The following is a 14118-nucleotide window of genomic DNA, read 5'->3' on the forward strand; positions in this document are numbered from 1 at the left end:
TATAGTAAGGCGTTTTACTTTTTTTTTTTTTTTTTTTTTAAAACGACCATGTCTAGTAAGGAGTTTTTTTTTTATTTTATTAAACAACCATGGATAGTAAGGAGTTTTTTTTTTATTTTATTAAACAACCATGGATAGTAAGGCGTTTTTTTTTCTTCCCCTCATGCAGCAGCGGCGGCAATAAAAAAAAAAAGAAAAAAAGAAAAAAAAAGGAGAATATTTACGAAACCTTTCCGTCGTTTATTTATCACACATTTAGAAAATGAAGCACACTATACAAATGTCGTCCTGCGCGAGAGAAGCGGGAACATGCAGAAACCTTTGGATATGGCTCTCTGATTGGCTGAAGGCTAGTCATGAGAACGACGAGGTGCTCTTCCTCTTAAACTCTGGGCCTATTTACAACGTGCGGCGCTTGGAAGTGGGGAAGGTGTGTTTGGGGGGGGGGTGTCGAGTTCCTTCATGACTGGCGGACGAGCGCAGAGGTCAGAGTTCAGCCTCCAGTCGGCGGGCAGATCAGCGCCTCTGGTGTGGCGCACGCACGCACGCAACATGGCCGCCACACATAATGAGCCACAACTCGATTACTCAGACGAAGAAAAACGAACACATGAAAATAAAAACGGGGCAATGTGTGTGTGGGGGGGAGGGGCGCTCGTGTACGTGCGTGCGCGCGCGCGCGGGGAGGCGGGCTCTCATGCCAGGTAGCTGTACGTGTCCTTCTCGCCGTCCACTCTCTCCAGGTACTCCTTCTCGATCAGGATGTCGATACATTTCTGTCCACAAGGGGGAGACAACGGCGGCCGTCAGCTGATATTGACAACAGCAAGGGAGCCACGCGCTTGGCGGCAAGGAAGCACCTTGATGACGGGCACGCGAGGCTTGAAGCGAGACGACAGCTGGTTGAGGACCTCGGCCAGCAGCTGCTGATGCTTCAGGACCTTCCGCATCTTCATGATGCGCACGATGGCCGCCTACGCGCACACGCAAAGTCAACACGTGTGCACACAAAAAAAGGCACGTTCAAAATCACGAGTGTGCATGTTTGTGCGGGACCTGAATGAGGAGCTTTCGGTCCTCCTCGATGTTCTTGTGCGTGGTCTCCTGCTCTTGCTTCTGCTCCGTCTTCATGGGGACGTTGATGTTGACGCGCAACTTTTTACTGCACACAAACACAACGAACACGTCAGGAAAAGACGTCGGCGCGCACGAATTGTGGTTGTGGGACGCCGTCTGACTTTTTGTATCCCAGGAAGAGCTTGATGACGGTGTCGGGTTTGAAGTCCATCTCGTCCACGTTGGCATTCTCGTCCTCCAGGACCTGACGGAAAGACAGACAAGACACATTTGAGTGACGGACAGACGGACGTCATCGAGCGTTACGGTCGACCGTTCGCTTCACTCACCAGCAGTTTGGACTTCAACAAGATCTGGAGAACTTGAATGAGGATGTCCTGAAAGGGGAGGAGGAAGTTGTTCCATAAAATAATAATAATAATAATAATAATAATAATAATACATATGACCACCAACGTGAAGGAAATTATGCATACAAACTGAAAAAGACCATTTTTTAAAAAAAATCCACTGTATGTTTTCCAGTAGAGCTCAGTGCTGCCACTCGCCATGTCGTGGCACAATGTGGTACTGCGCTGATGTTGCGCAACACCAAATTTCCACTTGCCAGTCCAGCGAAAACATGCAATTAATCACACAGCACAGATTTTTTTTTCCACAGCTGTTATTGTTTGTGTTGTTTTCAAAATTTGTTTTAAGTTTTAAGTTAAATCACAATTGCGCCAAAAAGTTAACCTTTTAGCAATTGGTATGTAGTGGGACATATTTGAACATCATCTGGTAAGAATTGGAAAAAATAAAAAATATAATAAAAATAATCATAATAATAATCATGATAATGTGTCCACCAAATCTATCTTTGTATTATAATTTTACTTGTATGGCTCGCTGGTTTGTTTTGTTTCAATGGCTAATTGTTACCCTCATAACTGATTTCATTTAAAAATATGTAATGCGAACATTGTAGAAAGCTATCCATGATAAACGTATCATAAATTATACATGTCCTAAAGTTTAGAAAATAGTAAATGAGTAAATAACTATTTTATGTATTTTTACTAGAGCTGTCAAACGATAATTAAAAAAAAAAAAAAAAAAAAAAGATTAATTAATCACATATTAGTTTAAATTATGATTAATCATTTAATCAAATAGGCTTTTCATCAACATTTTTTGCCCACCAAATTTGAAGAGCACCTGCTAGAATTATGAGGAAATCTTCAACATTTTTTCCCTGTACACACATACTCCTCTTTTTCTTATCAGTTAATTACTTGCATAATAATGATAATAATAATAATAATAATAATAATAATAAAAGAACCCGATAATTTGAAATGAACAATTTTTTTTGAATATCATACGCAAACATTCATATTAAATGCATGTACAGTTATGTCTATTGCTCAAGCACAACTACCTTTAACGTAACCAACTAACGGTCAAAAATTAATAGCGTGATTAATCTGGCTGAATAGATGATTGTGATATTTTTTGTGATTAATCAAGAAGTAAACGCTTCAACTTTGACAGCTATCAACAAACCCATAAAAATATTGGAATGGGGTCACGGATTTCTCATATTGTGAGTGCAGTCTGGAAAGTAAACGCCGGAAAACACTCCCCAAGTCGATGCTAACTTCCTGTTAGCATTTGCCAACTTCCCGTTCGTGTTAGGCTAGTGATGTTTTAAAAATGAAACATGTTTTGTATTTAAATATAGTGTGGCCATAATTCTTCACGTTGTGTATTTGGTTTTACAGTTAACTCCAACTGTGGTGTCATTAAACAACTTAAAAGGACAACAGAATAACATTCGCTTCACACTTGCTAGTTGCTAATGCTACGCAAGCAAAATGGTGCATTCAGGGTACTTTCACAGCGTCGGAAATGTCAATTTTCCTATAAAATAATCGGCCGTTTGGCCCAATTGGCCAATGTTTGAAGGCCCTAATGTGAATTTTGAACTTACAGAAGCCAGTCAAATCAAGTTTTGTTTTCGGGGGTTGTCACCGTTTTGATCTGCGTGCTGTCAGAGAGCTGCTGCACGCTGTAGCTGTCCTCCGTGTTGTACTGCAGCAGGATGGCCATCTGGAAGGTGGACGCCTGCAACGTGTACCTACGGCACAGCGGGGGAAACGTTGGTGACCCGCCGTCGGGACGGACGGACGGACGAAGACGAACGTACCTGTTCTTGAAGCAGTTGGCCACCAGCTCGCCTTTGGACAGGTGGTAGAGCCACGTCAACTTCCTGCCGCTGTGTCTGCTGGCGTAGAACGCCGTGAAGCGCTGGTAGCTCCTCTCCAGCTGAACGGAACGCACGCGAGCATGTCAGTCAGGAAGACGACGGGGCGCTCGGCTCGCGTATGTGTGGTTGTTACCTCGGAGGGGAGCGCAAAGGTACACGACTGCTGGAAAGGCCACGAGCCAGAACTCAGAACCTGAATACTGAAGTCCACTGAAAACAACAACACAGTCCTCATATTTTTCTCTGAACAACTAATGGATGAACAAAGCTTCAAAATGGTGACCATGAAGGAAGCGTGCGCAACTGACAGTCGAGAGGTTCCGAGTTGGTGAGGTGTTTCTTGAACTGTTCGTTGAGGTCCTTGCTGACGCCGATGTCCTGGAACATCCGCTGAAGTTTGGACGTGTACTCGAAGCCGCACGCTTGCTGCAAAAGGGCAAAGATGGGATGGTGACAAAATGGCCGCCGCGCACGCTTTCGTTTGGTTCGTTCGCTCGGGTTCGGCCACCTTGAGTTTTGAGATCATGCTGGCCTCGGCGTCGTCGCTGGCGCTGTTCTGGTGGACCAAACGCTTGGCCAGCATCTTGGCGTAAAACTTCTGGAAAACGTCCTTGTCCTCGATGTACTTGAAGACGACCATCTGGAAGAGCGAGCGCGTCTTTGCAAAGCCGGCAAAAACAAAAACAAAAACAAAAAAAGGGCGGAACGGCAGCGGGCGTGGCCTACTTACCACTTGGTTCAGTGTGTCCTCCAGCTCCGCCTCCTCGGGGTTCTTGGAGCTGACCGAGTGACGACAACAACAAACGTCAACACGTTGGAAAGAAAAAGTTAAAAAAAAACGTGGAAAATGCCAAGAAAAAGACATCTGAATAAAATTGAAAGAAAACGAAAAAAATAAAAAAATTGAAGAGTCATGAAAATGTGAAGGAAAACAAAATGTAAAAAAAAAAAAAAAAAAAGAAATTGAAGAAAATGTAAATCAACTAAAATTAACATTCTAAGACATTTAAACATATTTAATGTGAATATTAATACCCAGTTGGTTTAATTATATAATTAGCCTTTTTTAAATTCACACCAAAAAAATAAATAAAAAATGGTGGTGGTGGGTGATTATTGCCATTTTTTTTTTGTAATTTAAAACATAAGAAATTTAAACATTGACCCGTGTCAAAAAAAATAAAATAAAATAAAAAAATAGGCTTTTTTTTCTCTCTCTCTCTCTCTCTCGTTAAGATGAATAAAGTAACGGAAATGTTTCAAAGTTGGGTTTGGGCGTTAAAGGGATACTTGACTCATTGGGCCATTTTGAGTAATAAAAAGTTCATGTTTTGTCTATAATTAATGTGGTAACGTCATTATTTTTCATGTACAATTTAGACCTTTAAAAAGTAATTTTTCTACTTGCTGTCGACTGAAGATGACATCACCTGTGCTAGGAGGTAACGACCAATCATGGCTCAGTTTACTGGCCAAACCTGGAAAACAGGTGAGCCATGATTGGTCGTTACCTACTTTTTCAGCACAGCTGATGTCATCAGGCTGTTTTTTTTTCTCTCTTGTTAAGTTTAAGTTTAATATATATTCGAATAAAGTAAGGTTAAGGTTTCAAAGTTGGGTCTGGGCATTAAAGCAAGGCTGCAATGTTGGGTTAGGGTTTCAAATTAGGGGGTAAAATTTCAAAGTAGGGTCTAAATCCAGGTTAAAAACTAGGTTGAGCGTTTAAAAGTAGGGTTTTAAAGTAGGGGTTCAAATGACGCTAGCAAATTGTGAACACAATATCGAAGAAAAAAAAAAATGAGGTCAAGATAATGTCAGGTGAATGTAAAGGTGGTTTAAAGAAAACAAGAAAGCAAAAATGTGGGAAAAAATTTGCAAACTAAAAGTGGGAAAAATGTGAAGACAAAAAAAATAAATAAAAAATTGTGCATTGCCGCCTGCTGACCTCTTCTTGAGAAGCGAGTCGCAATATCTGGCGAGCAGCTCGGGCGACTTGCTGGATGATTGCGCCATCCTGGTGACGGCGTTGTTGTTGATGAAGCGGCCGCATGCCTGTGGGGGGGGTGGGGGCGTCATAAACCATCCGATTCACCCATCGACTGATCAATAACCGGCTGACCTTATCCAGCGCCGCCACAAAGCCGGCGTCGTTGTTGAAGGCCGACATGACCAAGGCATTGTACTTCTTGTGCACGTCCAGCGTGGTCTGCACGTACACTTTGGGGTCCTGAAAAACGACACGCACACACGACAGGCGTGACCCGGGCGCCAGCTGGGTGGGCGCGTGGCAGACGTGCGCCGCCTCCGCCGCACGTACGTTGAGCGCCGCCTCGCCGCACTTCTCGATGGCGGCCAGGCCCTGGTTGTGGATGTGAGTCTCCAGAAGCTTCTTCAGCTCGCCCAGGCCGTCCGTGATGCGGGACACCAGATTGTACATGCGGCCCAGATCTGTATCATCATCATCAAGTTTGAGCAGACCACATGATTACATTTTGTGCCTTCAAAACAAATTGAACATTTTTCTCCAACAAAAAAAAACAACAGATTTCTCAATTTTTTCCTCCTTTTGCATCTAGAAAAAATAAACGGGTTTATTACTCTTGTTTACATTACATCAGTGATTCTCAATTATTATTGAAGATTCAAATACTGCATTTAGTTATCATTTGTCTCCGAAATTGTTAAAAGTACCTTAATGCGGAGGAGCTAATCCTCCTTGCACAATATGTTGACATTGAGAGCGCCACTGCCACCTACTGTAGTGGATGTACTATTACATTTTATTCGAGTACAGTGTTCCCTCATTTATCACAGGTGTTACGTTCCAAAAATTACCCGCGATCATGCAAATACACACCAATAAAAAATAAATAAATAAATAAATAATAAAAATTATATATTTTTTTCATTGATACAAGTTTTTTCATTTTGGTATTATTTTTACTTTATTATAAATGGTTTTTCATTCATCATATATGTTCTGTTTTCATGACATTCATTTTCAAAGTTTCAAAGTATATATTTTTTCTTTTATTTTATGCTTTTTTTTAATTTCGGTATGATTTTTAGTTTATTATGAATGTTTTTTTAATTCATCTCTTTTTTTTCCTTTACAGTAATTTTTTCCATTTAAAGTACTTTTTTAATTTACTTATTACAGTATAATTTTTTTTATTTTATTTTGTTTTTTTATTTCATTGTGGTATGATTTTTAGTTTATTATGAATGTTTTTTTAATTCATCTGTTTTTTTTTCCTTTACAGTAATTTTTTCCATTAAAAGTACTTTTTTTAATTTACTTTTTACAGTATATATTTTTATTTTATTTTGGGGGTTTTTCATTGTGGTATGATTTTTAGTTTATTATGAATGTTCTTTCATTCATCTGGTTTTTTTTTTTTAAACTTACAGTTCCATTAAAAGTACCAGTACTTATTTTTTTCATTTATTTTATATGTTTTTTTCGTTTTGGTATGATTTTTAGTTTTATGAATGCTTTTTCATTCATCATTTATGTTTTTTTTTTCATTTATAGTCATTTTTTTCCACATAAGTATTTTTTTAAATTTACTTATTACAATACGTATATATTTTTTCATTTATTTTATAAGTTTTTTTTTCATTTTGGTATGATTTTTAGTTTATTATGAATGCTTTTTCATTCATCATTTGTTTTTTTTCATTCAGTCATTTTTTTCCCCATTAAAAGTATGTTTTTTTTTTGTTTTGTTTTTTAAATTCACTTGTTGAATAGTACAGTATATATTTTATATCTCCAGAATACAATGCCCGTATGTCCCCGGTCGGACATAGCATTCACACAGCCGCATAAAGACCAAAAAAATAAAACAAAAAAAAGATTAAATAATAAAAAATAAATAAATTAAAAAAAATAATAAAAATCTGCGAAACAGCGAGGCCGTGAAAGATGAACCTGCAATAAACGAGGGAACACTGTATTGGGAATTTTTTATTTTATTTTTTTTAAAGTTCCAAGTCCAAGTTTTTTTTTTCCTAAGATGGACAAAGCTCACCTTCATTCTTGTCAGCATCCAGAAGGTTCTGGAACTCGGTGTGAAAGATCTCCAGGTGCTTCTCGATGAGGACCTGCTCGCACTTCCTGGCCAGCTCGTCTTGCGTGGACTCGTGGAGGTACACCTGCACGCGCCGCTGCTCCTCCAGCAGCCGGGCCTCCGCCTGCCGTCAAACCAGATGATGACATCGTCGACCTCACGCCACGTGCGTTCGCTGACGCGTGCGTACCTTCTTCATGTACTCGGTGACGGGGTTCTGCTGGAGGAACTCGGTGCTCTCGCGTGTGTAGAAGCGTTCCGTGTCCGTCAGGAACTGGCACTCAAAGTATTCCTTGTACACGGACAGTGTGGGGCCTTTGGCAAAGGCGTCCTCCTCGTTTAGGCCCAGCTCCACTAGGGAATTTATGGGGCATGTTATGAAAAAAAAAAATGTTTTTTTAGTTTAGCTTCTGTGTTTTGACTTAATTACAGGGAGCTGGATCAGCACTTGTACTTTTACACATGTTTACAAGTGTACTTTTTAAATTAAAGGGATACTTGACTCTTTGAGCCATTTTCAGCAGTAAAAAGTTAATATTTTGTCGATAATTAATGTGTAACTGGTTATTTTTCCATGTACAATTAATACCTTTGAAAAGTAATTTTTCTACTTTCTGTCGACTGATGACATCACCTGTGCTGAGGAAGTAGGTAACGACCAGTCATGGCTCAGTATGCTGACCCACCCCAGCAAACAGGTGAGCCATGATTGGCCGTTACTTACTTCCTCAGCACAGGTGATGTCATCATCATTCGACCGCAAGTAGAAAAAAAATACTTTTTAAAAAGGTATTAATTGTACATGAAAAATAATGAATTTATTAAATTCATTCTGGACAAAATATGAAAATTGTTGAGTCAAGTGTCCCTTTAATATTAGTTTCCCCCCCCCCCCATTTTAGTTTGGTCATGTAATGTTTACAAGATGGGCCATGACTGGCCCTGAGTTGAGCAACTGTGATATCATTTTCAGTTGACAGCAAGTTACAAAATGGCCGCCCCCTGAAATTTATGAAAATGGACGGATTTTGTTGCTGAATTCATATTGCAGAAATCGTCGCCGCTATGTGAAAAACACTTATGTCTAGGGGTGTTAAAAAAAAATCGATTCGGCGATATATCGCGATACTACATCGCGCGATTCTCGAATCGATTCAATAATCGGCAGAATCGATTTATTTTTATTTATTTATTTATTTATTTTTTTTTCACACCTTGAGCATGGAAGAATGTTATATGAACGGAACATTAAGCCTTAATATTTTATTTTAATGCTGTTCAAACATGAAACAGATTCCAACCTCTATAAGACTGAAATTTCAGATAAATAAATAATACATTTTCATATAAATCTTACACTCTACAAGCTTACTGATTAGTATTTTCTAAATTTGAATGAAAAAAAATCGCAACAATCGACTTATAAATTCGTATCGGGATTAATCGGTATCGAATCGAATCGTGACCTGTGAATCGTGATACGAATCGAATCGTCAGGTACTAGGCAATTCACACCCCTACTTATGTCCATTTTTTTTTTTTCTTACATTTTGACATTTTTGGGATGGAACTGAATGCAGACTTCCCAAAGGGTTTTTCACATAGCAAGGACAAACATGCATGCATGGAACATATTGTCAGGAACTTTCCCCTTTAAAATGCAAATTGCAAGTAGCGGCGGAGTTGGCGTCGCGAACCTACCGTACGACTGGACCACGCCGCTGATGAGACGAGTGTTGATGGTCTCGCCGTTTCTCTCCCGCTCGATGAGCTTCAGCACCGCGTTTGTGACCTGACACACAAATCTCAAGTCAGGATACATGACAAGTGGTGGGCGGACTCGAGTCCACACAAATACACACCACCTGTTTATTGAGGGGTCGGAACAAACACTCCCTCCAGGTGACCAGGGCCAGCTGCAAGGAAGAACACGACAGTTGACGTTAGTGTTGTTCCGATACCGATACTGGTATCGGCAGAGGCGCCGATACTGCATCAAAACGGTGGTATTGGTATCGGTGACGACTCACAAGTAACATGCCGATACCATTAATTCCAACACTAATATAGGATTTTGGACGCAGTATCTTGTGTCTTGCACGTATACGACATTCGCTGATTTGTGACATGTTCACTGTGTGCCATTCTAAGATATCCTATTGGCCCTTGAATGCTCTGAACCAATGGCAGGACAGCTTTTTTATGTTGAGGAAAATAAAAACCTGAGATATCGGTATGGTATCGGCATCGGCCGATACTGCAAAGCTGGGTATCGGAACTGGTATCGGGGGCCAAAACACAGTATCGGAACAACACTAGTTGACGTGATTAGCAGAGGGATGACCAAGCAGAACGAGGGCAAGAGGAGGAAGAGGAATCGGGATTGAGGCCGTTCCTGATTTCCTTAATTGAGTCAATTTGAATATTTTGCAACCGACCGTTGACAAATTTCAAATGACTGATGAAACAGTCCCTCTTTAAGCCTTTCCGTATGCCACCATGTGATCAGTGTAAAGAGCACGCATCAGCAAAGTATGGAGAGGGGAAAACTGACGTTACATTTTTTCAGTATACATGCATATATATTAAAAATAAAAAAATAAAAAATACAAATAACCCCCTTCAAATTGAACATATGACTAAATCCAAAAAGATACAGAATGTACGACAACTATACAGGTTTTGTAAAAGAGGGAGCCCGAAAAAATATTTCAGATAAAACTTGACAAAAAACACAAGATATGTTCACAATATTTAGAGCTGGTTTGGATTTCTAAAGTTAAAGTTAACAACCATTTTGTCGATTGACTCCTTTCTCAAAAATTGTTTTTGAAACTTTGGTTAACTATAATGCAAACAAACAAACAAACCTAACATGGACGAACGGACGCTGCAATTAATTTTGCTCTTGCAGAATTACTCACCGTTTCCTTGTTGAATGTTGAACAGCGAGAGACGCTTCATGCATTTTTAGCTGGTAAACACGAGAATGAAAACATTTTCATCCGTGGCCGTGATTGGTCAAAACAAATCGCATCATCCAATCAGCTCGAAGTATTGTACAGAATGTCCCGCCTTTCACCGGGAGCGGTACCAGATGGATATTGGGGAGAACTCCCTTGAGTGAATCGCAATATCAATCTGGCTATTGCCAGGTTTTAATTGATAACCTTGATTCTGAGAGCACGACAACAGCCAACTGACTATGGCTCGGGTACGAATGAGCGCGCATGGCAGGACATCCCATCCCAAGCCAGCCGTAAAAGCGTCGTTCCTACTGACCGAGTAGATCTCGTAGATGCCCTTGCGTCCCTCGTCGCACTCCCGTCTGACCCAGTGACGGTTGAGGTAGGCACAGATCCCGTTGAGGACTTTACTGGAGAAGCGGTAATCCTCCCACTGTTGAGTGTAGAACTTGAGCACGCACTCGTCCATGAGGTCTTCGCCGTCCTGGCGCACCAAAAAAACAGACACGCGTGTTGGAGAAGCACCGGCTCGTCTTTTTGTGTTTTTTGGCTGGCGTGCCGACGACTCACCTTGAGCAGGCTGGTCAGGTAGTTCTTTAAGAACTCCTTCAGCCTCTTGTAGAGCTCCAGGCCTACAAACTGCGCTCCGCCCTGAGTGCTCGACTTTTTGGAGGGCTTGCTGGGGGGCACCGAGCCCCGGCCCTGGTTGGACTGGTGCACGCTGGTGCAGTAGTTGTACACGTGCCTGGTGGGGAGGCGTTAAGGCACATTCCAGCTCAGCGCCGGGAAGAGGAGGAAAAGAGAGAGAGAGAGAGAGAGAGAGCGGGAAGAAAAGAGAGAAAGAGGGAGGAAGAGAGCGAGAGAAGAAGTGAGAGAAGGAAGACAAAAGAGAGAGTGAGACAGCGAGAGAGAAAGAGAGAAGGAAAGAAAGAGGGAAAGAAAGAAAAAGAAGAAAAAAAGAGAAAGAGGGAAAGAAAGAAAAAGAAGAAAAAAGATAAAGAAAGAAAGAAAGAAAGAAAGAAAGCAAGAAAGAAAGAAAGAAAGGATACGTGTAGAGTTCCATGTATCTGGACTTGGCCATGCTCTGCCTGGTGTAGACCTGCTGGATGCCGGCCCGCAGGTCGTCCCAGATCTGGTCCAGGCCGATCTGCTTGAGGCCGTGCGGGTTCTGGGTCCGGTTGGACGACATGGCGGCGGCTGGGTCGGCGGCTCCCGCCGAGGCTTCCCTGGCGCTGCGGCTGCCGGGCGGCGGCGGCGGGCCCGGTCTCCTGCGACGATGCGGGCGGGTCGGTGCGCGGCTCTCAGAGTGTGCGCGCCATCGGGAAGCGGCGCTGGCGACGGGATGGGGCGGGGCTGCACTCCCGCTGTGCACGGCCAGGTGGCGCTGCGTGCCGCTCCTACAGCCCAGAGCTTCCGCGCACGTCCGTCACCAGATTACCTGGGAGGAAAAACAAGTCAAGTGGCGGGATTTTCTTTTTTTTGGGGGGGTGCCCATTCTGATCTACCCATAAACTTCATATTGATCCTATGAAGTGTTTTTAACAAGTTTAAATGTGATTAAAGTCAGCTTATATGGTCTCTCTGTATAATGGTCGGTTCTGGAACGTATCCCCAGTCAAACTGAGGAAAAAAAAAAAAAAAAAAAAAAAAAAAAAAAAAAAAAAAAGTCCTTTGAATGATATTGTCGGCAGCCAATAATTAAAATGCGGTAAACTGACTTCATTTAAAAAGAAGCAGGCAAAAATTATGCCAAATGACTTTTTTGCCAGGGTTTTAAGAAGGCATTGACGGAAGTATTCCAAGGTCAGCATAAGAAATTAAAACATCTTGTAGGCTCTTGTTGTCCCGGCAGAATATCGCAATCGGCTTCGCAGGCCAACATCACTCAGCTAATTCCAGATTAGTCCACGAAATGCCGCGTCAACGACACTTTCCTGTCGACGCTTCTTGATCTGTCATGAGCACGCACGTGGACGGGCAATCGCTAAGAGAGGGCAAACCGGGGAAGCTGCGGCGGTCACCACGGCAACAAGGGAAGATGCTGGAGCAGTGACGGACGGACTCACTCGCTCGCTCTGATTGAGAATCGATAGCGAGGACATTAAACACTTTGTTTGGAAATAGTTTTGACGCCTCCCACACGCGTTAAAACTTATTTTAAGTCGTCCTTAGCACCTGTTGTGACTCACTCGCTGTCAAGAAATGTGAGACGATTGAATAACGTCACTTGGAAAAGGCGAAGACAACTAGCTCACTTGCTCTTTTCTCCAAAAAGAGGCCAAACGTGCTTGTATCAAGCTGTTCAAGTGTAACTTCCTCTTGAAATGTTGAAGTGACATACAAAATAAAATACATCATAAAACACATCATCTGATTTGACACTTATGTACAAGGGCATTTTGAGATTGCTTCTTAAAATGTGAAACTTGACTGAGCACAAAGCTTCAGCTTTAAAGCGTCGCTGTTGGATCAGTTGCTGACACATTGCCACACCAAATCTATACATATCTTCTCATCGTATAAATTAACTTTAAAACAGATCAAGTTACACTCATCGCGTCTACACTAGCAATGTCAACATTTCATATGAGAAGAAGCATCCGAAACAATGAATTACTTTTTTGTTTTGTTTTTTACCCAAATACGCTCCATGACAACCTTAAATCTAGATCACATTGGAGCAAGGAAGCGAGCCAATTGCCTAGATAAGATGATCATGATTATCTTCTTGGTAGGTGTTCTGTCACGATCGCTGAGTTTTCACTCCCGTCGGTTCGGGGGGCTCGTTTACCGGCTGCCATGTCAAACATTTCAAAGGACTGCAGCCGAAAAAGTAAAGTTTTCCCGAGTGTGACACGACTACGCCATCGTGCTAGCAAGCTTAGCTCGTCTGCTAGCGTTAGCCACGTTAGCTTCGGAGGAGCTCGCTTCAGGGGCGCGATTAGAGTAAAAGCGGCATCACGACACATGTTGACGCAGCCGTCGAATCGCCTCCGGGTCCTGGAAGTGAATTTTGTTGTTGGGAAAGGAGATTTGTTCGCCGTGGTGGTTTAAGTGTTTAAAATGGCAGCCAGACCCTCAATAATGAGTCAGGAAAACACACCGCTAGCCGTTAGCATTAGCCGGCTAGCCCGGAGCTTGCGGAATTATCACGAGGGAAAAAATGAGAGGGAAAAACGGAGTCCATACGCGTCGTTACCATGTTTCTAGGCCGCGGGTCTCAATGTGTAATCCCAGCTTGTGTTGGTCCCGGCGGTCGTGTCCTCTTCCTGCTGCTGCCGCCGCTACTAACCCGCTGCTAATGCTGCTCAGTGCTAACTCGCTTTGCTCCGGAGTCCGCACAAAGATCAGCTCGGCAAGCGCCGATTCATGCTGCATTAGAGGACACTCGTAAATACGACTGATGGAAACACAAGCAAAAAAGCCTGCCTGGTGGTTTCAGTCTTTAACATAGAATTCAATTAATGTCACTCATTAGAATTATTGCGCCAATTTCCATCCACTATTACTTCAACATTTGTCCATAAATTCAAACCATTACAAATGATGTTCCCTGAAATTCCCACTTTTCTCACGCAACTTTCTACATAAAAGTTTACATTATTTTCATATTCCTTATTCAAACTATTCAGAAAATGTAATATCAAAATTACCAACATTTAAAATTAAAATTCCCCAATTCGAGAGGCATTTTACCTACTCCTTCCACAATTATTGACCAAAACTACCTATTTTCAGTGGACTTCAGTCAGAA

General features: G+C 41.9%; 1 protein-coding gene across 2 annotated transcripts; it reads right to left on the reverse strand.

Annotated features, from left to right (window-relative positions):
• Nucleotides 1-219: 219 nt before the first annotated feature.
• Nucleotides 220-13753, reverse strand: LOC144009468 (cullin-1). 2 transcript variants are annotated; one of them, XM_077509211.1, is made up of 22 exons: nucleotides 13564-13753; nucleotides 11414-11802; nucleotides 10935-11109; nucleotides 10681-10848; nucleotides 9261-9314; nucleotides 9100-9190; nucleotides 7589-7752; nucleotides 7360-7522; nucleotides 5643-5773; nucleotides 5445-5552; nucleotides 5271-5377; nucleotides 4056-4104; nucleotides 3834-3965; nucleotides 3634-3751; nucleotides 3459-3535; nucleotides 3266-3384; nucleotides 3091-3196; nucleotides 1407-1454; nucleotides 1239-1321; nucleotides 1057-1162; nucleotides 861-974; nucleotides 220-776 (listed from the first exon to the last, which is right to left on the reverse strand). In XM_077509211.1, the coding sequence occupies exons 2-22, from the start codon at nucleotides 11551-11553 to the stop codon at nucleotides 696-698; spliced, it is 2334 nt and encodes a 777-aa protein (XP_077365337.1). In that variant the 5' UTR covers nucleotides 11554-11802; nucleotides 13564-13753; the 3' UTR covers nucleotides 220-695. The 2 variants fall into 2 exon arrangements, with proteins under 2 accessions (XP_077365337.1, XP_077365338.1); XM_077509212.1 differs by having other exon boundaries at nucleotides 9264-9314; nucleotides 13564-13752.
• Nucleotides 13754-14118: the final 365 nt, after the last annotated feature.

Source organism: Festucalex cinctus, chromosome 20 (genome assembly GCF_051991245.1).
Source record: "Festucalex cinctus isolate MCC-2025b chromosome 20, RoL_Fcin_1.0, whole genome shotgun sequence".
Taxonomy (NCBI): Eukaryota; Metazoa; Chordata; class Actinopteri; order Syngnathiformes; family Syngnathidae; genus Festucalex; species Festucalex cinctus.

Coding starts and splice junctions, on each gene's coding strand:
- LOC144009468 (XM_077509211.1), bottom strand. CDS start 11,553: ATGTCGTCCAACCGGACCCAGAACCCGCACGGCCTCAAGCAGATCGGC. Junction 7,523..7,588: donor TCACCGAGTACATGAAGAAG/GTACGCACGCGT, acceptor GTTTGACGGCAG/GCGGAGGCCCGGCTGCTGGA. Junction 1,455..3,090: donor ACAGCACGCAGATCAAAACG/GTGACAACCCCC, acceptor CTCCCCTTTCAG/GACATCCTCATTCAAGTTCT.